Source organism: Oncorhynchus gorbuscha, linkage group LG13 (genome assembly GCF_021184085.1).
Source record: "Oncorhynchus gorbuscha isolate QuinsamMale2020 ecotype Even-year linkage group LG13, OgorEven_v1.0, whole genome shotgun sequence".
NCBI classification, from domain to species: domain Eukaryota; kingdom Metazoa; phylum Chordata; class Actinopteri; order Salmoniformes; family Salmonidae; genus Oncorhynchus; species Oncorhynchus gorbuscha.
In genome coordinates, this window is record NC_060185.1 from 8066574 (window position 1) to 8090789 (window position 24216).

Consider the following 24216-nt stretch of genomic DNA (forward strand, 5'->3'; position numbering starts at 1 on the left):
TGCTCAGCCCTCTCTCCTCTCCTGTACTTCCTGTTCACCCATGACTGCGTGGCCACACACGCCTCAATCACCAAGTTTGCAGACGACACAACAGTAGTGCGCTTGATTACCAACAACGACGAGACGGCCTGCAGGGAGGAGGTGAGGGGCACTCGGAATGTGGTGTCAGGAAAACAACCTCTCACTCAACGTCAACAAAACAAAGGAGATGATCGTGGACTTCAGGAAACAGCAGAGGGAGCACCGCCCCCCCAATCCACATCGATGGGACAGTAGTGGAGAAGGTGGAAAGTGTTAAGTTCTTCGATATACACATCACAGACAAGCTGAAATGGTCCACCCACACAGACAACGTGGTGAAGAAGGCGCAACAGCACCTCTTCAACTTCAGGAGGCTGAAGAAATTTGGCTTGTCACCCAAAACCCTCACAAACTTTTACAGATGCACAATTGAAAGCATCCTGTTGGGCTGTATCACCGCCTGGTACGGCAACTGCACCGCCCTCAACCGTAAGGCTCTCCAGAGGGTAGTGAGGTCTGCACAACGCATCACCGGGGGAAAACTACCTGCCCTCCAGGACACCTACACCACCCGATGTCACAGGAAGGCCAAAAAGATCATCAAGGGCAACAACCACCCGAGCCACTGCCTGTTCACCCCGCTATCATCCAGAAGGCGAGGTCAGTACAGGAGCATCAAAGCGGGGACCTGGAGACTGAAAATACAGCTTCAATCTCAAGGCCATTAGACTGTTAAACAGCCACAAAGACACTGTTGCCTACATACACACTCAATCATTAGCCACTTTAATAAATGGATCACTAAGTCACTTTAAATAATGCCGCATTAATAATGTTTACATATCTTACATTACTCATCTCATGTGTATATACTGTATTTTATACCATCTATTGCATCTTGCCTATGTCGCTCAGGCATCACTCATCCATGTATTTATATGTATATATTCTTATTCCATCCCTTTAGATTTGTTTGTATAAGGTAGTTGTTGTGGTATTGTTAGATTCCTTGTTAGTTATTACTGCAACTGTCGGAACTAGAAGCACAAGCATTTCGCTACACTCACATTAACATCTGCTAACCATGTGTATGTGACCAATAACATTTGGTTTGATTTGACAGGGCTGTTTAGTGCCATAAATAATGGGTTACGTACATGGAGAAGAAATTACAAAATGTTTCCTGATCTGTCTTATATCTCTGATATTCAGACCCCTTGACTTTTTTTTCCCACATTTTGTTACGTTACAGACATATTTTAAAATTACAAAATTTTGGGGGGTCTGAATACTTTCCGAATGCACTGTAGGACAGACACTTCAGAACACACTTCCTTTAGATGATTTGGTGGACTCTCTGCAGTAAGGACTGTGTGTTATTCAATGTGTTTCTATGGGCTAATAGGAGTAAGGACTATCTGTTATTCAATGTGTTTCTATTGGCTAATAGCAGTAAGGACTATCTGTTATTCAATGTGTTTCTATTGGCTAATAGCTGTAAGGACTATCTGTTATTCAATGTGTTTCTATGGGCTAATAGCAGTAAGGACTGTCTGTTATTCAATGTGTTTCTATGGGCTAATAGCAGTAAGGACTGTGTGTTATTCAATGTGTTTCTATGGGCTAATAGCAGTAAGGACTCTGTTGTTCAATGTGTTTCTATTGGCTAATAGCAGTAAGGACTGTCTGTTGTTCAATGTGTTTCTATTGGCTAATAGCAGTAAGGACTGTGTGTTATTCAATGTGTTTCTATGGGCTAATAGCAGTATGGACTATCTGTTATTCAATGTGTTTCTATTGGCTAATAGCAGTAAGGACTGTCTGTTGTTCAATGTAGTGATTCTGTTATTCAATGTGTTTCTAATAGCAGTAAGGACTGTCTGTTATTCAATGTGTTTCTATTGGCTAATAGCAGTAAGGACTATCTGTTATTCAATGTGTTTCTATTGGCTAATAGCAGTAAGGCCAAATGTTTTTTTGTATTAAATATATATACTTGTTTAAATACTTCAAGGGGTCTTAAAATTCAAACATCAAAATGATCCTTGGTTTGAAAACATACAGCTTAGTAGAACTGCCCTCCCCCAGTTTAGACAGGGCTTAGACTGTAATGGGTTAATGCTTCTATTTTGGGTAAAACTGTTGAAATAAGCTCATGAGGTATTTCCAAATTATATTCTTCAAGAATTAATGACTATATATATATCATTAATTTAAACGTTTAATAAAATAAATGGATGCAATCTCAAATTTCCCCCTTTAAACATAATAAACGTGTTTTTTGTGATTTTGTGTTTTTTCTTCAGGTAATGAGTTCGGCCACCCAGAGTGGCTGGACTTCCCTCGGAAGGGTAATAATGAGAGTTATCACTACGCCAGGCGTCAGTACGACCTGCTGGACACTGACCACCTCCGTTACAAACAGCTCTATAACTTTGACCGGGACATGAACCGTACCGAGGACAAGTATGGCTGGCTGGCTGCACCACCGGTAAGGACACACACACTCACACACACACACACTCACACACACACACACTCACACACACACACAGCTACATGCACATACACACACATACACACACACTCACACATACACACACAGCTGCATGCACAAACACACACATACACACATACACACCGACTGCTCACACATACACACCGACTGTGGCCGACTGTGGCCACAGTCGGCCACAGTCGGCCACAGTCGCCCACAGTCGCCCAGTCGCCCACAGTCGCCCACAGTCGCCCAGTCGGCCACAGTCGGCCACAGTCGGCCACAGTCGCCCAGTCGCCCACAGTCGCCCAAGGTCGCCCAGTCGGCCACAGTCGGCCACAGTCGGCCACAGTCGCCCACAGTCGCCCACAGTCGCCCAGTCGGCCACAGTCGCCCACAGTCGCCCAGTCGGCCACAGTCGCCCACAGTCGCCCAGTCGCCCACAGTCGCCCAGTCGGCCACAGTCGGCCACAGTCGCCCACAGTCGCCCACAGTCGCCCACAGTCGGCCACAGTCGGCCACAGTCGCCCACAGTCGGCCACAGTCGCCCAGTCGCCCACAGTCGCCCAGTCGGCCACAGTCGCCCACAGTCGGCCACAGTCGCCCACAGTCGCCCACAGTCGCCCAGTCGCCCACAGTCGGCCACAGTCGCCCACAGTTGCCCACAGTCGCCCAGTCGCCCACAGTCGCCCACAGTCGCCCAGTCGGCCACAGTCGCCCAGTCGGCCACAGTCGCCCACAGTCGCCCAGTCGCCCACAGTCGCCCAGTCGCCCAGTCGCCCACAGTCGCCCAGTCGCCCACAGTCGCCCAGTCGCCCACAGTCGCCCAGTCGCCCACAGTCGCCCACAGTCGCCCACAGTCGCCCACAGTCGCCCAGTCGCCCACAGTCGCCCAGTCGCCCAGTCGCCCACAGTCGCACAGTCGCCCAGTCGCCCACAGTCGCCCACAGTCGCCCCCAGTCGCCCACAGTCGCCCACAGTCGCCCACAGTGGCGCCCAGTTGGCCACAGTCGCCCAGTCGCCCACAGTTGGCCCCAGTCAGCCACAGTCGCCCACAGTCGCCCAGTCGCCCACAGTCGGCCAGTCGCCCACAGTCGGCCACAGCCCTCTACTTCTTTTACATTTGTGTGTTCAGTATATCCACGACACATATATTTCCTGTCCATTTCCTTTCCTTTCTGCACCAGTGAAAACAGGCAGATACCTTCTGTCATTCCCACATGGAGGAGTCAGACAGACAGACAGACAGACAGACAGACAGACAGACAGACAGACAGACAGACAGACAGACAGACAGACAGACAGACAGACAGACAGACAGACAGACAGACAGACAGACAGATACCTTCTGTCATCCCTTACCCTATTCCCACATGGAGGAGGCAGACAGACAGACAGATACCTTCTGTCATCCCTTACCCTATTCCCACATGGAGGTGGCAGACACAGACCGACACAGACCGACACAGACAGACAGACAGACAGACAGACAGACAGACAGACAGACAGACAGACAGACAGACAGACAGACAGACAGACAGACAGATACCTTCTGTCATCCCTTACCCTATTCCCACATGGAGGAGGCAGACAGACAGACATACAGATACCTTCTGTCATTCCCACATGGAGGAGTCAGACAGACAGACAGACAGACAGACAGACAGACAGACAGACAGACAGACAGACAGACAGACAGACAGACAGACAGACAGACAGACAGACAGACAGACAGACAGACAGACAGACAGATACCTTCTGTCATTCCCACATGGAGGAGACAGACAGACAGACAGACAGACAGACAGACAGACAGACAGACAGACAGACAGACAGACAGACACCTTCTGTCATCCCCACATGGAGGAGGCAGACAGACAGACATACAGATACCTTCTGTCATCCCCACATGGAGGAGACAGACAGACAGACAGACAGACAGACAGACAGACAGACAGACAGACAGACAGACAGACAGACAGACAGACAGACAGACAGACAGACAGACAGACAGACAGACAGACAGACAGACAGATACCTTCTGTCATTCCCACATGGAGGAGACAGGCAGACAGACAGACAGACAGACAGACAGACAGACAGACGGACAGACAGATACCTTCTGTCATCCCCACATGGAGGAGGCAGACAGACAGACAGACAGACAGACAGACAGACAGACAGACAGACAGACAGACAGACAGACAGACAGACAGACAGACAGACAGACAGACAGACAGACAGACAGACAGACAGACAGACAGATACCTTCTGTCATTCCCACATGGAGGAGGCAGACAGACAGACAGATACCTTCTGTCATCCCTTACCCTATTCCCACATGGAGGTGGCAGGCGGACAGGCAGGCAGGCAGGCGGACAGACAGGCAGGCGGACAGGCAGGCAGGCGGACAGACAGGCAGGCAGGCGGACAGACAGGCAGGCGGACAGACAGGCAGGCGGGCGGACAGGTAGGCAGGCGGACAGACAGACAGATTCCTTCTGTCATCCCTTACCCTATTCCCACATGGAGGAGGCAGGCGGACAGACCGACAGATACCTTCTGTCATCCCTTACCCTATTCCCACATGGAGGAGGCAGGCGGACAGACAGGCAGGCGGGCGGACAGGTAGGCAGGCGGACAGACAGATTCCTTCTGTCATCCCTTACCCTATTCCCACATGGAGGAGGCAGACAGACAGACAGACAGACAGACAGACAGACAGACAGACAGACAGACAGACAGACAGACAGACAGACAGACAGACAGACAGACAGACAGACAGACAGACAGACAGACAGATACCTTCTGTCATTCCCACATGGAGGAGACAGACAGACAGACAGACAGACAGACAGACAGACAGACAGACAGACAGACAGACAGACAGACAGACAGACAGACAGACAGACAGACAGACAGACAGACAGACAGACAGACAGACAGACAGACAGATACCTTCTGTCATCCCCACATGGAGGAGGCAGACAGACAGACATACAGATACCTTCTGTCATCCCCACATGGAGGAGGCAGACAGACAGACAGACAGACAGACAGACAGACAGACAGACAGACAGACAGACAGACAGACAGACAGACAGACAGACAGACAGACAGACAGACAGACAGACAGATACCTTCTGTCATTCCCACATGGAGGAGAGACAGACAGACAGACACCTTCTGACAGACCCAGGACAGACAGACAGACAGGACAGACAGACAGACAGACAGACAGACAGACAGACAGACAGACAGACAGACAGACAGACAGACAGACAGACAGATACCTTCTGTCATTCCCACATGGAGGAGGCAGACAGACAGACAGATACCTTCTGTCATCCCTTACCCTATTCCCACATGGAGGAGGCAGACAGACAGACAGATACCTTCTGTCATCCCTTACCGTATTCCCATATGGAGGAGGCAGACAGACAGGCAGGCGGGCGGACAGACAGGCAGGCAGGCAGACAGGCAGGCAGACAGGGAGGGAGGGAGGACAGGCAGGCGGACAGACAGGCAGGCGGACAGACAGGCAGGCAGGCAGACAGACAGACAGACACAGGCAGGCAGACAGACAGACACAGGCAGGCAGGCAGACAGACAGACACAGGCAGGCAGACAGACAGACACAGGCAGGCAGACAGACAGACACAGGCAGGCAGACAAACAGACACAGGCAGGCAGACAGACAGACACAGGCAGGCAGACAGACAGACACAGGCAGGTAGACAGACAGACACAGGCAGGTGGACAGACAGACACAGGCAGACAGACGGACAGGCAGACAGACGGACAGGCAGACAGACGGACACAGGCAGACAGACGGACACAGGCAGACAGACGGACACAGGCAGACAGACGGACACAGGCAGACAGACGGACACAGGCAGACAGACGGACACAGGCAGACAGACGGACACAGGCAGACAGACGGACACAGGCAGACAGACGGACACAGGCAGACAGACGGACACAGGCAGACAGACAGACACAGGCAGACAGACAGACACAGGCAGACAGACAGACACAGGTAGACAGACGGACAGGCAGACAGACGGACAAGAACACAGACATGTTGGCACTCTTCCTGGGGTCCAACACAAATCATTAAACATGACATAATACAGAATATGAATAGACAAGAACAGCTCAAAGACAGAACTACATCCATTTAAAATGGTACACATAGCCTACACACACTAGATGGCCAAAAGTATGTGGACACCTGCTATCAAACATCTCATTCCAAAATCATGGGCATTAAAATGGAGTTTGTCCCCCCTTTGCTACTAAAACAGCCTCCACTCTTCTGGGAAGGCTTTCCACTAGATGTTGGAACATTGCTGCTATAACGGCCTCCACTCTTCTGGGAAGGCTTTCCACTAGATGTTGGAACATTGCTGCTATAACAGCCTCCACTCTTCTGGGAAGGCTTTCCACTAGATGTAGGAACATTGCTGCTATAACAGCCTCCACACATTTTAACTTACTACTACTACTGTTACTACTACTACTACTACTACTACTACTACTACTATGATTGTTACTGTTACTACTACTACTGCTACTACTACTGTTACTACCACTACTACTACTATTGTTACTGTTACTACTACTACTGCTACTACTACTGTTACTACCACTACTACTACTATTGTTACTGTTACTACTACCACTGCTACTACTACTGTTACTACCACTACTACTACTGTTACTACTACTACTATTGTTACTGTTACTACTACTGTTACTACTACTACTATTGTTACTGTTACTACAATTGTTACTGTTACTACTATTGTTACTACTAGTGTTACTACTACTATTGTTACTGTTACTACTATTGTTACTGTTACTACTATTGGTACTACTAGTGGTACATTTACATTACATTTACATTTAAGTCATTTAGCAGACGCTCTTATCCAGAGCGACTTACAAATTGGTGCATTCACCTTATGACATCCAGTGGGACAGTCACTTAACAATAGAGCATCTAAAACTTAGGGGGGGTGGGGTGAGAGGGATTACTTAACCTATCCTAGGTATTCCTTAAAGAGGTGGGGTTTCAGGTGTCTCCGGAAGGTGGTGATTGACTCCGCTGTCCTGGCGTCGTGAGGGAGTTTGTTCCACCATTGGGGGGCCAGGGCAGCGAACAGTTTTGACTGGGCTGAGCGGGAGCTGTACTTCCTCAGTGGTAGGGAGGCGAGCAGGCCAGAGGTGGATGAACGCAGTGCCCTTGTTTGGGTGTAGGGCCTGATCAGAGCCTGGAGGTACTGAGGTGCCGTTCCCCTCACAGCTCCGTAGGCAAGTACCATGGTCTTGTAGCGGATGCGAGCTTCAACTGGAAGCCAGTGGAGAGAACGGAGGAGCGGGGTGACGTGAGAGAACTTGGGAAGGTTGAACACCAGACGGGCTGCGGCGTTCTGGATGAGTTGAAGGGGTTTAATGGCACAGGCAGGGAGCCCAGCCAACAGCGAGTTGCAGTAATCCAGACGGGAGATGACAAGTGCCTGGATTAGGACCTGTGCCGCTTCCTGTGTGAGGCAGGGTCGTACTCTGCGGATGTTGTAGAGCATGAACCTACAGGAACGGGCCACCGCCTTGATGTTAGTTGAGAACGACAGGGTGTTGTCCAGGATCACGCCAAGGTTCTTGGCGCTCTGGGAGGAGGACACAATGGAGTTGTCAACCGTGATGGCGAGATCATGGAACGGGCAGTCCTTCCCCGGGAGGAAGAGCAGCTCCGTCTTGCCGAGGTTCAGCTTGAGGTGGTGATCCGTCATCCACACTGATATGTCTGCCAGACATGCAGAGATGCGATTCGCCACCTGGTCATCAGAAGGGGGAAAGGAGAAGATTAATTGTGTGTCGTCTGCATAGCAATGATAAGAGAGACCATGTGAGGTTATGACAGAGCCAAGTGACTTGGTGTATAGCGAGAATAGGAGAGGGCCAAGAACAGAGCCCTGGGGGACACCAGTGGTGAGAGCGCGTGGTGAGGAGACAGATTCTCGCCACGCCACCTGGTAGGAGCGACCTGTCAGGTAGGACGCAATCCAAGCGTGGGCCGCGCCGGAGATGCCCAACTCGGAGAGGGTGGAGAGGAGGATCTGATGGTTCACAGTATCGAAGGCAGCCGATAGATCTAGAAGGATGAGAGCAGAGGAGAGAGAGTTAGCTTTAGCAGTGCGGAGCGCCTCCGTGATACAGAGGAGAGCAGTCTCAGTTGAATGACTAGTCTTGAAACCTGACTGATTTGGATCAAGAAGGTCATTCAGAGAGAGATAGCGGGAGAGCTGGCCAAGGACGGCACGTTCAAGAGTTTTGGAGAGAAAAGAAAGAAGGGATACTGGTCTGTAATTGTTGACATCGGAGGGATCGAGTGTAGGTTTTTTCAGAAGGGGTGCAACTCTCGCTCTCTTGAAGACGGAAGGGACGTAGCCAGCGGTCAGGGATGAGTTGATGAGCGAGGTGAGGTAAGGGAGAAGGTCTCCGGAAATGGTCTGGAGAAGAGGGGAGGGGATAGGGTCAAGCGGGCAGGTTGTTGGGCGGCCGGCCGTCACAAGACGCGAGATTTCATCTGGAGAGAGAGGGGAGAAAGAGGTCCGAGCACAGGGTAGGGCAGTGTGAGCAGAACCAGCGGTGTCGTTTGACTTAGCAAACGAGGATCGGATGTCGTCGACCTTCTTTTCAAAATGGTTGACGAAGTCATCTGCAGAGAGGGGGGAGGGGGCGGAGGATTCAGGAGGGAGGAGAAGGTGGCAAAGAGCTTCCTAGGGTTAGAGGCAGATGCTTGGAATTTAGCGTGGTAGAAAGTGGCTTTAGCAGCAGAGACAGAGGAGGAAAATGTAGAGAGGAGGGAGTGAAAGGATGCCAGGTCCGCAGGGAGGCGAGTTTTCCTCCATTTCCGCTCGGCTGCCCGGAGCCCTGTTCTGTGAGCTCGCAATGAGTCATCGAGCCACGGAGCGGGAGGGGAGGACCGAGCCGGCCTGGAGGATAGGGGACATAGAGTCAAGGGATGCAGAGAGGGAGGAGAGGAGGGTTGAGGAGGCAGAATCAGGAGATAGGTGGGAGAAGGTTTGAGCGGAGGGAAGAGATGATAGGATGGAAGAGGAGAGAGTAGCGGGGGAGAGAGAGCGAAGGTTGGGACGGCGCGATACCATCCGAGTAGGGGCAGTGTGGGAGGAGTTGGATGAGAGCGAGAGGGAAAAGGATACAAGGCAGTGGTCGGAGACTTGGAGGGGAGTTGCAATGAGGTTAGTGGAAGAACAGCATCTAGTAAAGATGAGGTCGAGCGTATTGCCTGCCTTGTGAGTAGGGGGGGAAGGTGAGAGGGTGAGGTCAAAAGAGGAGAGGAGTGGAAAGAAGGAGGCAGAGAGGAAAGAGTCAAAGGTAGACGTGGGGAGGTTAAAGTCGCCCAGAACTGTGAGAGGTGAGCCGTCCTCAGGAAAGGAGCTTATCAAGGCATCAAGCTCATTGATGAACTCTCCGAGGGAACCTGGAGGGCGATAAATGATAAGGATGTTAAGCTTGAAAGGGCTAGTAACTGTGACAGCATGGAATTCAAAGGAGGCGATAGACAGATGGGTAAGGGGAGAAAGAGAGAATGACCACTTGGGAGAGATGAGGATCCCGGTGCCACCACCCCGCTGACCAGACGCTCTCGGGGTGTGCGAGAACACGTGGGCGGACGAAGAGAGAGCAGTAGGAGTAGCAGTGTTGTCTGTGGTGATCCATGTTTCCGTCAGTGCCAAGAAGTCGAGGGACTGGAGGGAGGCATAGGCTGAGATGAACTCTGCCTTGTTGACCGCAGATTGGCAGTTCCAGAGGCTACCGGAGACCTGGAACTCCACGTGGGTCGTGCGCGCTGGGACCACCAGAGTAGGGTGGCCGCGGCCACGCGGTGAGGAGCGTTTGTATGGTCTGTGCAGAGAGGAGAGAACAGGGATAAACAGACACATAGTTGACAGGCTACAGAAGAGGCTACGCTAATGCAAAGGAGATTGGAATGACAAGTGGACTACACGTCTCGAATGTTCAGAAAGTTAAGCTACGTAGCAAGAATCTTATTGACTAAAATGATTAAAATGATACAGTACTGCTGAAGTAGGCCAGCTGGCAGTGGGTGCGTTGTTGACACTACACTAATCAAGTCGTTCCGTTGAGTGTAATAGTTTCTGCAGTGTTGCTATTCGGGGGCTAGCAGGCTAGCTAGCAGTGTTGATTACGTTACGTTGCGTTAAAAGAACGACAATAGATGGCTAGCGAACCTAGAAAATTGCTCTAGACTACACAATTATCTTTGATACAAAGACGGCTATGTAGCTAGCTAAGTAGCTAGCTACGATCAAACAAATCAAACCGTTGTACTGTAATGAAATGAAGTGAAAATATGATACTACCTGTGAGTGCGACCGGGTAGTTGAGTTCTATACAGAAGACGTTGGCTAGCGTTGGCTAGCTGTTGGCTAGCTAGCAGAGTCACCTACGTTAAGGACGACAAATAGCTACTACTACTACTACTACTACGACTACTATTGTTACTGTTACTACTATTGTTACTACTAGTGTTACTACTACTATTGTTACTGTTACTACTATTGGTACTACTAGTGGTTCTACTACTATTGTTACTGTTACTACTACTACTATTGTTACTACTACTACTACTATTGTTACTAATATTGTTACTGCTACTACTATTGTTACTGTTACTACTATTGTTACTACTACTGTTACTGTTACTACTATTGTTACTGTTACTACTATTGTTACTACTATTGTTACTGTTACTACTACTACTACTGTTACTACTATTGTTACTGTTACTACTATTGTTACTACTACTGTTACTGTTACTACTATTGTTACTGTTACTACTATTGTTACTGCTATTGTTACTGTTACTACTATTGTTACTATTATTGTTACTACTATTGTTACTACTATTGTTACTACTACTACTATTGTTACTGTTACTACTATTGTTACTGTTACTACTGTTGTTACTACTATTGTTACTACCATTGTTACTGATATTGTTACTACTATTGTTACTGTTACTACTATTGTTACTGCTATTGTTACTATTATTGTTACTACTACTACTATTGTTAATACTATTGTTACTGTTACTACTATTGTTACTGTTACTACTATTGTTACTACTACTACCATTGTTACTACTATTGTTACTGCTATTGTTACTGTTACTGTTACTACTAGTGTTACTACTACTACTATTGTTACTGTTACTACTATTGTTACTGTTACTACTATTGTTACTGTTACTACTACTGTTAATGTTACTGTTACTGCTACTGCTACTACTATTGTTACTGCTATTGTTACTGCTACTACTATTGCTACTGCTATTGTTACTACTACTACTATTGTTACTACTACTACTGGTGTTACTGTTACTACTATTGTTACTACTACTACTACTACTGTTAATGTTACTGTTACTGCTACTGCTACTACTATTGTTACTGCTACTACTTTTGCTACTGCTATTGTTACTACTACTGCTATTGTTACTACTACTACTATTGTTACTACTACTACTATTGTTACTGCTATTGTTACTACTACTACTATTGTTACTACTACTACTATTGTTACTACTACTACTATTGTTACTGTTACTAATATTGTTACTACTACTACTACTGTTACTGTTACTACTACTGCTATTGTTACTACTACTACTATTGTTATTGTTACTACTATTGTTACTGTTACTACTATTGCTACTGTTACTGCTACTGTTACTACTATTGTTACTGCTATTGTTACTGTTACTGCTACTGCTACTACTATTGTTACTGCTATTGTTACTGCTACTACTATTGTTACTGTTATTGTTACTACTACTACTACTGTTACTACTACTACTACTGTTACTACTACTACTACTGTTACTGTTACTACTATTGTTACTGTTACTACTAGTGTTACTGTTACTACTATTGTTACTGTTACTACTATTGTTATTGTTACTACTATTGTTACTGTTACTGCTAGTGTTACTATTACTACTATTGTTACTGTTACTACTAGTGTTACTATTACTACTATTGTTACTGTTACTACTAGTGTTACTGTTACTACTAGTGTTACTATTACTACTAGTGTTACTATTACTACTATTGTTACTGTTACTACTAGTGTTACTATTACTACTATTGTTACTGTTACTACTAGTGTTACTGTTACTACTAGTGTTACTATTACTACTAGTGTTACTATTACTACTAGTGTTACTATTACTACTATTGTTACTGTTACTACTATTGTTACTGTTACTACTATTGTTACTGTTACTACTGATGGAGAGAAGACAAGAAGGACGCTGCTATTTGCCATTTAGCAGATGCTTTTATCCATTCAAAGGTCTAGCCAACAACTGATCATGCAATTTTTTATTTTATTTTGTTTAACCGTTATTTAACCGGACAACTCTTATTTACAAAGACAACCTACCACCAAAAGGCAAAATGGCCTCCTGCGGGGACAGGGGATAGAAAATACAAAATAAAATAGGACAAAACACACATCACAACAAGAGAGACAACACACCACTCCATAAAGAGAGACCTAAGACAACAACGCAGCATGGCAGCAACACACATGACAACAACATAGTAGCAACACAACATGGCAGCAGCACAACATGGTAGCAGCACAATATGGAAGCAGCACACAACATGTTACAAACATAATTGGGCACAGACAACAGCACAAAAGGCAAGAAGATAAGAGACAACAATATATCCAAATCACATGGTGCCAGCGCATTGAATTCTTTCAGTAGTGTATCCATTTTTTGTGTTTCTTTATTTAATCTTTATTTAACAAGGCGTGTCAGTTAAGAACAATTTCTTATTTTCAATGACAGCCTAGGAACAGTGGTTTAACTGCCTGTTCAGGGGGCAGAACATCAGATTTTCACCTTGTCAGCTCGGGGATTCGATCAAGCAACCTTCCGGTTACTGGGCCAGCGCTCTAACCACTAGGCTACCCGCCTCCCCAATCAATACATTGCCTTGGTTATTCTGCATGGTGAGCATGATTCTGACTTTGGTTTAATGTTGCCTCATTCCCCCCAGACCAAAGGGCTCAGGTGCTATTGGTGTTTGGAGGTGGGTTTGGAGGTTGTGTTGGAGCTATGCGTTAGTAGGGTAGTGGGCGGGCAGTGTTCCTCTCAGTCTATTGAGGGTACATCCCAAATTGCACCCTAAGTACAGCTAAGTGAGTGAAGGGCCTGTAGGTGAACATACAGGCAGCAGGTACTTGGGTTAACAACATGGCTGTGTAATGTTAGACTGGGTTAACATGGCTCTGTAGTGATGTTAGACTGAGTTAACATGGCTGTGTAATGTTAGACTGGGTTAATATGGCTGTGTAATGATGTTAGACTGGGTTAACATGGCTGTGTAATGTTAGACTGGGTTAACATGGCTGTGTAATGTTAGACTGGGTTAACATGGCTGTGTAATGTTAGACTGGGTTAATATGGCTCTGTAGTGATGTTAGACTGAGTTAACATGGCTGTGTAATGTTAGACTGGGTTAACATGGCTCTGTAGTGGTGTTAGACTGGGTTAACATGGCTGTGTAGTGATGTTAGACTGGGTTAACATGGCTGTGTAGTGATGTTAGACTGGGTTAACATGGCTGTGTAATGTTAGACTGGGTTAACATGGCTGTGTAATGTTAGACTGGGTTAACATGGCTGTGTAATGTTAGACTGGGTTAACATGGCTGTGTAATGTTAGACTGGGTTAACATGGCAGTGTAATGTTAGACTGGGTTAACATGGCAGTGTAATGTTAGACTGGGTTAACATGGCAGTGTAATGTTAGACTGGGTTAACATGGCTCTGTAGTGATGTTAGACTGGGTTAACATGGCTGTGTAATGTTAGACTGGGTTAACATGGCTCTGTAGTGATGTTAGACTGAGTTAACATGGCTGTGTAATGTTAGACTGGGTTAACATGGCTCTGTAGTGATGTTAGCCTGAGTTAACATGGCTGTGTAATGTTAGACTGGGTTAACATGGCTCTGTAGTGATGTTAGACTGGGTTAACATGGCTGTGTAATGTTAGACTGGGTTAACATGGCTGTGTAATGTTAGACTGGGTTAACATGGCTGTGTAATGTTAGACTGGGTTAACATGGCAGTGTAATGTTAGACTGGGTTAACATGGCTCTGTAGTGATGTTAGACTGGGTTAACATGGCTGTGTAATGTTAGACTGGGTTAACATGGCTGTGTAATGTTAGACTGGGTTAACATGGCTGTGTAATGTTAGACTGGCATGGCTGTGTAATGTTAGACTGGGTTAACATGGCTCTGTAATGTTAGACTGGGTTAACATGGCTGTGTAATGTTAGACTGGGTTAACATGGCTGTGTAATGTTAGACTGGGTTAACATGGCTGTGTAATGTTAGACTGGGTTAACATGGCAGTGTAATGTTAGACTGGGTTAACATGGCTGTGTAATGATAGACTGGGTTAACATGGCTGTGTAATGATGTTAACTGGGTTAACATGGCTCTGTAGTGATGTTAGACTGGGTTAACATGGCTGTGTAATGTTGGACTGGGTTAACATGGCTTTGTAGTGATGTTAGACTGGGTTAACATGGCTGTGTAATGTTAGACTGGGTTAACATGGCTGTGTAATGTTAGACTGGGTTAACATGGCTGTGTAATGTTAGACTGGGTTAACATGGCTGTGTAATGTTAGACTGGGTTAATATGGCTCTGTAGTGATGTTAGACTGAGTTAACATGGCTGTGTAATGTTAGACTGGGTTAACATGGCTCTGTAGTGGTGTTAGACTGGGTTAACATGGCTGTGTAGTGATGTTAGACTGGGTTAACATGGCTGTGTAGTGATGTTAGACTGGGTTAACATGGCTGTGTAATGTTAGACTGGGTTAACATGGCTGTGTAATGTTAGACTGGGTTAACATGGCTGTGTAATGTTAGACTGGGTTAACATGGCTGTGTAATGTTAGACTGGGTTAACATGGCAGTGTAATGTTAGACTGGGTTAACATGGCAGTGTAATGTTAGACTGGGTTAACATGGCTCTGTAGTGATGTTAGACTGGGTTAACATGGCTGTGTAATGTTAGACTGGGTTAACATGGCTCTGTAGTGATGTTAGACTGAGTTAACATGGCTGTGTAATGTTAGACTGGGTTAACATGGCTCTGTAGTGATGTTAGCCTGAGTTAACATGGCTGTGTAATGTTAGACTGGGTTAACATGGCTCTGTAGTGATGTTAGACTGGGTTAACATGGCTGTGTAATGTTAGACTGGGTTAACATGGCTGTGTAATGTTAGACTGGGTTAACATGGCTGTGTAATGTTAGACTGGGTTAACATGGCTGTGTAATGTTAGACTGGGTTAACATGGCAGTGTAATGTTAGACTGGGTTAACATGGCTCTGTAGTGATGTTAGACTGGGTTAACATGGCTGTGTAGTGATGTTAGACTGGGTTAACATGGCTGTGTAGTGATGTTAGACTGGGTTAACATGGCTCTGTAGTGATGTTAGACTGGGTTAACATGGCTGTGTAGTGATGTTAGACTGGGTTAACATGGCTGTGTAGTGATGTTAGACTGGGTTAACATGGCTGTGTAGTGATGTTAGACTGGGTTAACATGGCTGTGTAATGATGTTAGACTGGGTTAACATGGCTGTGTAATGATGTTAGACTGGGTTAACATGGCTGTGTAATGTTAGACTGGGTTAACATGGCTGTGTAATGTTAGACTGGGTTAACATGGCTGTGTAATGATAGACTGGGTTAACATGGCTGTGTAATGATGTTAGACTGGGTTAACATGGCTCTGTAGTGATGTTAGACTGGGTTAACATGGCTGTGTAATGTTGGACTGGGTTAACATGGCTGTGTAGTGATGTTAGACTGGGTTAACATGGCTGTGTAATGTTAGACTGGGTTAACATGGCTGTGTAATGTTAGACTGGGTTAACATGGCTGTGTAATGTTAGACTGGGTTAACATGGCTGTGTAATGTTAGACTGGGTTAACATGGCTGTGTAATGTTAGACTGGGTTAACATGGCTGTGTAATGTTAGACTGGGTTAACATGGCTGTGTAATGTTAGACTGAGTTAAACACAGAACAGTGTTTGTTGACCCTGTCTCCAGCAGCACCCTGTTCCCTATATAGTGCACTACTTTTGACCAGGGCCCTGTTCCCTATGTAGTGCACTACTTTAGACCAGAGCCCTGTTCCCTATGTAGTGCACTACTTTAGACCAGGGCCCTGTTCCCTATATAGTGCACTACTTTAGACCAGGGCCCTGTTCCCTATATAGTGCACTACTTTAGACCAGAGCCCTATTCCCTATATAGTGCACTACTTTAGACCAGAGCCCTATTTCCTATATAGTGCACTACTTTTGACCAGGGCCCTATTCCCTATATAGTGCACTACTTTAGACCAGAGCCCTATTCCCTATATAGTGCACTACTTTTGACCAGGGCCCTATTCCCTATATAGTGCACTACTTTTGACCAGGGCCCATACGTAGTAGGGTGCCATTTAGCACGTATCCAGCTACTGTCAACGTGTTATTAGGGGAGATTAACAATGTCACCCGGACAACTATTTATAGCTCAGTCCGGTTTCCCACGATGCCTTACTCCCCCCCCCCAGCCAATTACATAGCTAGAATATTCACTGTTGAGTGAGAGATAAGCTCTTTTGTGATTGGACAGACAGGCGGAGGGATAGAGGGAGGATTGGATGGGATGGAGGTTAGGGAATAAACTGCCAATCACCCTCGTACATATGTCTATTTCAACATGAGACTTCCTGTCACTTTTAAACTGGACGATTTATCTCAGTGGTTTTCGACATTTTTTGGACAGAAATCAAGCTCGTCCACAGTGATGCTATGAAACTTCTGTTGATGGATCGGTCGTAACAAAAACTGACATCGTTGAGTATCGATGACGTTAATAATGGCCGAACGGTTTTCTCCTGTGACTGTGTTCCTTGTATTGATGAGGGTGATGTGACTGTGGTCCTTGTATTGATGAGGGTGACTGTGTTCCTTGTATTGATGAGGGTGACTGTGTTCCTTGTATTGATGAGGGTGATGTGACTGTGTTCCTTGTATTGATGAGGGTGACTGTGTTCCTTGTATTGATGAGGGTGATGTGACTGTGTTCCTTGTATTGATGAGGGTGATGTGCCTGTGTTCCTTGTATTGATGAGGGTGATGTGACTGTGTTCCTTGTATTGATGAGGGTGATGTGACTGTGTTCCTTGTATTGATGAGGGTGACTGTGTTCCTTGTATTGATGAGGGTGATGTGACTGTGTTCCTTGTATTGATGAGGGTGACTGTGTTCCTTGTATTGATGAGGGTGACTGTGTTCCTTGTATTGATGAGGGTGACTGTGTTCCTTGTATTGATGAGGGTGACTGTGTTCCTTGTATTGATGAGGGTGACTGTGTTCCTTGTATTGATGAGGGTGATGTGACTGTGTTCCTTGTATTGATGAGGGTGATGTGACTGTGTTCCTTGTATTGATGAGGGTGACTGTGTTCCTTGTATTGATGAGGGTGATGTGACTGTGTTCCTTGATGATGACTGATGATGAGGTGACTGTGTTCCTTGTATTGATGAGGGTGACTGTGTTCCTTGTATTGATGAGATGGGGTGACTGTGTTCCTTGTATTGATGAGGGTGATGTGACTGTGTTCCTTGTATTGATGAGGGTGACTGTGTTCCTTGTATTGATGAGGTGTTCCTTGTGATGACTGTGTTCCTTGTATTGATGAGGGTGACTGTGTTCCTTGTATTGATGAGGGTGACTGTGTTCCTTGTATTGATGAGGGTGATGTGACTGTGTTCCTTGTATTGATGAGGGTGACTGTGTTCCTTGTATTGATGAGGGTGATGTGTTCCTTGTATTGATGAGGGTGATGTGTTCCTTGTATTGATGAGGGTGATGTGTTCCTTGTATTGATGAGGGTGATGTGTTCCTTGTATTGATGAGGGTGATGTGGTACGTTACTGAAAGGTTTCTCCTGTGACTGTGTTCCTTGCAGGCGTTTGTGAGTGCCAAGCACGAGGGAGACAAGGTGATAGTGTTCGAGAGAGGCAACGTGCTGTTTCTGTTGAACTTCCACCCAACCAGGAGCCAGACCAACTACAGGGTGGCTGTGGCCTCGCCTGGGAAGTATCCTTATGGCTATATATGAGTGTCCAGTGTGTGGGGGGGGGGGGGGGGTTGTGGGGGTGTGTGTGTGGGGGGGGTTGTGTGTGGGGGGGTGGGTTGTGGGGGTGTGTGTGTGGGTAGGTGGGGGGGTCTGTGGGTATAAATGCACAAAACATCCTAGGTACCTGGGTTCACACACACACACACACACACACACACACGACACATTTACCACACACACACCCTGTAGCGTCGGAACACACACACACACACACACACAACACATTTACCACACACACACCCTGTAGCGTCGGAACACACACACACACACACACACACACACACACACACACACACACACACACACACACACACACACACACACAACACATTTACCACACACACCCCGTAGCGTCGGAACACACACACACACACAGCTGCGTTTCCAGTGCCATGTTGGACTGTTTATTTCCATTTACCTGGGGCCTCGTCTCTCCCTTCCGGTGCTCTGATGTGTGAGGAGATGCTCTCTGAAGTCGGGAACACTAATAAATGCGCTGGCTGTCATTATAAAGCACCACCGTAAACATTGTACAGTCAAGTGTGTGTGTGTGCTCCGACGCCACGGGGTGTGTGTGGTAAACGTGTGTGTGTGTGTGTGTGTGTGTGTGTGTGTGTGTGTGTGTGTGTGTGTGTGTGTGTGTGTGTGTGTGTGTGTGTGTGTGTGTGTGTGTGTGTGTGTGTGTGTGTGTGTGTGTGTGTGTGTGTGTGTGTGTGTGTGTGTGTGTGTGTGTGTGGAGGAACCAATTAGAGCAGAAGACAGATGAACGCGCCACTCAGAGGAAGAAGAGGTAAACAACACGATCCAACCAGAGTGCTTTTCCATTACATTCTGTATGCTGTTTCACACACAACATCCTGAAAGGACATTAGCTCTCCTGCTCCACACCTGGACTGGGTGGTTGCATGATGTTTAAAGTCTTGTTGTCCTGCCCCCTCCATCATGGCCACCTGAGGCTTTTCACTCTCTAACGCTCTCTGATTCTGTTTCAAATGGTTTATCTCGGCTGTCCACCCAAGCTGCTCTGAGCTCTGTTCTGTCTGTCTCTACTCTAGCTCTGTTCTGTCAGTTCTGTCTGTCTCTACTCTAGCTCTGTTCTGTCTGTCTCTACTCTAGCTCTGTTCTGTCTGTCTGTCTGTCTGTCTGTCTGTCTGTCTGTCTGTTCTGTCTGTCTGTCTGTCTGTCTGTCTGCTCTGTTCTGTCTGTCTGTCTGTCTGTCTGTCTGTCTCTACTCTAGCTCTGTTCTGTCTGTCTCTACTCTAGCTCTGTTCTGTCTGTCTCTACTCTAGCTCTGTTCTGTCTGTTCTGTCTGTCTCTACTCTAGCTCTGTTCTGTCTGTCTCTACTCTAGCTCTGTTCTGTCAGTTCTGTCTGTCTCTACTCTAGCTCTGTTCTGTCAGTTCTGTCTGTCTCTACTCTAGCTCTGTTCTGTCAGTTCTGTCTGTCTCTACTCTAGCTCTGTTCTGTCTGTCTCTACTCTAGCTCTGTTCTGTCTGTCTGTCTGTCTGTCTCTACTCTAGCTCTGTTCTGTCTGTCTCTACTCTAGCTCTGTTCTGTCTGTCTCTACTCTAGCTCTGTTCTGTCAGTTCTGTCTGTCTCTACTCTAGCTCTGTTCTGTCAGTTCTGTCTGTCTCTACACTAGCTCTGTTCTGTCTGTCTCTACTCTAGCTCTGTTCTGTCTGTCTCTACTCTAGCTCTGTTCTGTCAGTTCTGTCTGTCTCTACACTAGCTCTGTTCTGTCTGTCTCTACTCTAGCTCTGTTCTGTCTGTCTCTACTCTAGCTCTGTTCTGTCTGTCTCTACTCTAGCTCTGTTCTGTCTGTGTCTACTCTAGCTCTGTTCTGTCAGTTCTGTCTGTCTCTACTCTAGCTCTGTTCTGTCTGTCTCTACTATAGCTCTGTTCTGTCTGTCTCTACTCTAGCTCTGTTCTGTCTGTCTCTACTCTAGCTCTGTTCTGTCAGTTCTGTCTGTCTCTACTCTAGCTCTGTTCTGTCAGTTCTGTCTGTCTCTACACTAGCTCTGTTCTGTCTGTCTCTACTCTAGCTCTGTTCTGTCTGTCTCTACTCTAGCTCTGTTCTGTCTGTTCTGTCTGTCTCTACTCTAGCTCTGTTCTGTCTGTTCTGTCTGTCTCTACTCTAGCTCTGTTCTGTCTGTCTGTCTCTACTCTAGCTCTGTTCTGTCAGTTCTGTCTGTCTCTACTCTAGCTCTGTTCTGTCAGTTCTGTCTGTCTCTACACTAGCTCTGTTCTGTCTGTCTCTACTCTAGCTCTGTTCTGTCTGTCTCTACTCTAGCTCTGTTCTGTCAGTTCTGTCTGTCTCTACTCTAGCTCTGTTCTGTCAGTTCTGTCTGTCTCTACTCTAGCTCTGTTCTGTCAGTTCTGTCTGTTCTGTCTGTCTCTACTCTAGCTCTGTTCTGTCAGTTCTGTCTGTCTCTACACTAGCTCTGTTCTGTCTGTCTCTACTCTAGCTCTGTTCTGTCTGTCTCTACTCTAGCTCTGTTCTGTCTGTCTCTACTCTAGCTCTGTTCTGTCTGTCTCTACTCTAGCTCTGTTCTGTCAGTTCTGTCTGTCTCTACTCTAGCTCTGTTCTGTCAGTTCTGTCTGTCTCTACACTAGCTCTGTTCTGTCTGTCTCTACTCTAGCTCTGTTCTGTCTGTGTCTACTCTAGCTCTGTTCTGTCAGTTCTGTCTGTCTCTACTCTAGCTCTGTTCTGTCTGTCTCTACTATAGCTCTGTTCTGTCTGTCTCTACTCTAGCTCTGTTCTGTCTGTCTCTACTCTAGCTCTGTTCTGTCTGTTCTGTCTGTCTCTACTCTAGCTCTGTTCTGTCTGTCTGTCTCTACTCTAGCTCTGTTCTGTCTGTCTCTACTCTAGCTCTGTTCTGTCTGTCTCTACTCTAGCTCTGTTCTGTCTGTTCTGTCTGTCTCTACTCTAGCTCTGTTCTGTCTGTCTCTACTCTAGCTCTGTTCTGTCAGTTCTGTCTGTCTCTACTCTAGCTCTGTTCTGTCAGTTCTGTCTGTCTGTCTGTCTGTCTGTCTGTCTGTCTGTCTGTCTGTCTGTCTGTCTGTCTGTCTGTCTGTCTGGCTGTCTGTCTGTCTGTCTGTCTGTCTGTCTGTCTGTCTGTCTGTCTGTCTGTCTGTCTGTCTGTCTGTCTGTCTGTCTGTCTGTCTGTCTGTCTGTCTGTCTGTCTGTCTGTCTGTCTGTCTCTACTCTAGCTCTGTTCTGTCTGTCTCTACTCTAGCTCTGTTCTGTCTGTCTGTCGTCTGTCTGTCTGTCTGTCTCTACTCTAGCTCTGTTCTGTCTATCTGTCTGTCTGTCTGTCTCTACTCTAGCTCTGTTCTGTCTGTCTCTACTCTAGCTCTGTCTGTCTGTCTGTCTCTACTCTAGCTCTGTCTGTCTGTCTGTCTCTACTCTAGCTCTGTTCTGTCTGTCTCTACTCTAGCTCTGTTCTGTCTGTCTCTACTCTAGCTCTGTTCTGTCTGTCTCTACTCTAGCTCTGTCTGTCTCTACTCTAGCTCTGTTCTGTCTGTCTCTACTCTAGCTCTGTTCTGTCTGTCTCTACTCTAGCTCTGTTCTGTCTGTCTCTACTCTAGCTCTGTTCTGTCTGTCTGTCTGTCTCTACTCTAGCTCTGTTCTGTCTGTCTCTACTCTAGCTCTGTTCTGTCTGTCTCTACTCTAGCTCTGTTCTGTCTGTCTCTACTCTAGCTCTGTTCTGTCTGTCTCTACTCTGTTCTGTCTCTCTCTACTCTAGCTCTTTCTTTCTGTCTCACTACACCCTCTGGACAGGACACTTTCTCCTGTTTTTGTAGTCTCTATTGATGGACTGTTCCCTGGACAGGACACGAGTCAGGGTCGAGTCAGATATTCTGCAGCTCTTAGGCCTTTGAGTGTCCAGGACAACATCCATGTTTAATCCTTCCCAGGCCACAAACAGAGAAGACAAGACGTGTCTTGTTAGTATTAATGGCCCCAGCGTGTATGTGTCTGTCTGTCCTAGACAGAAGAAGTGAGTCGGAGAGTAACCTCGGGATCCTCTCCTTTTGGTTAAGGAACTGTTTTCTCACTCCTCTTCTGTCTTGGCTTCTGAGACTTGTATTTTCTTTTCAACACGGGAGGATCAAGGGGGAAAAGGAAAGTTTCTCAAGTCAAAGCAGCAACCCACCATAAGAAGAGGGGGAATGAAACACGGCCTATTAATATTCAGTCTACATCAGCTTTTCCACAGGCACTCTCACTGTTTTTCTTTTCTCTTGCTCTCTCTTTATCTCTCTATCTACCCATCTCTCTCTCTTTATCTCTCTCTCTTTATCTCTCTTCTTTATCTGTCTCTACTCTCTCTCTGTCTCTCTCTCTGTCTCTCTCTGTCTCTGTTCTCTCCCTGTCTCTCTCTGTCTCTCTCTCTGTCTCTGTCTCTGTCTCTTCTGTCTGTCTCTCTCTCTGTCTCTGTCTGTCTGTCTCTACTCTTTCTCTCTCTGTCTCTGTCTGTCTCTCTCTCTCTCTGTCTCTCTCTGTCTCTCTCTGTCTCTCTCTGTCTCTCTCCGTCTCTCTCTCTCTCTCTCTGTCTCTGTTCTGTCTCTCTCTCTGTCTCTCTCTCTGTCTCTGTCTCGTCTCTCTCTAGCTCTGTTCTGTCTGTTCTGTCTGTCTCTACTGTCTCTCTCTCTGTTCTGTCTGTCTCTCTCTCTGTCTCTCTCTGTCTCTGTCTCTGTCTCTGTCTGTCTCTCTCTCTGTCTCTGTTCTGTCTCTTCTGTCTGTCTCTCTCTCTCTGTTTTGTCTCTCTCTACTCTAGCTCTGTTCTGTCTGTCTCTACTCTAGCTCTGTTCTGTCTGTCTCTACTCTGTCTCTGTTCTGTCTGTTCTGTCTGTCTCTCTCTCTAGCTCTGTTCTGTCTGTCTGTCTCTCTCTCTGTCTCTGTTCTGTCTCTTCTGTCTGTCTCTACTCTAGCTCTGTTCTGTCAGTTCTGTCTCTCTCTCTGTCTCTCTCTCTCTGTCTGTCTCTCTCTCTCTCTGTCTCTGTCTCTCTCTAGCTCTGTCTGTCTCTCTCTCTGCTCTGTTCTGTCAGTTCTGTCTGTCTCTACTCTAGCTCTGTTCTGTCAGTTCTGTCTGTCTCTCTCACTAGCTCTGTTCTGTCTGTCTCTCTCTAGCTCTGTTCTGTCTGTCTCTACTCTAGCTCTGTCTCTCTCAGTCTCTGTCTGTCTCTCTCTAGCTCTGTTCTGTCTGTCTCTCTCTAGCTCTGTTCTGTCTGTCTCTTTGTCTCTAGCTCTGTTCTGTCTGTCTCTACTCTGCTCTGTTCTGTCTGTGTCTACTCTAGCTCTGTTCTGTCTCTTCTGTCTGTCTTGTCTCTCTCTAGCTCTGTTCTGTCTCTTCTGTCTGTCTCTACTCTAGCTCTGTCTCTCTCTGTCTCTCTCTCTCTCTGTTCTC

General features: G+C 46.7%; 1 protein-coding gene across 1 annotated transcript in view; it reads left to right on the top strand.

The window, feature by feature from the left end:
* Positions 1 to 24216, top strand: part of gbe1b (glucan (1,4-alpha-), branching enzyme 1b) — a 333639-nt gene that overhangs the window by 235522 nt on the left and 73901 nt on the right. The window contains exons 14-15 of the mRNA XM_046296301.1: positions 2328 to 2512; positions 18636 to 18766. Of these exons, the coding sequence (XP_046152257.1) occupies positions 2328 to 2512; positions 18636 to 18766 (316 nt within the window). The remainder of the gene's footprint in view (positions 1 to 2327; positions 2513 to 18635; positions 18767 to 24216) is intronic.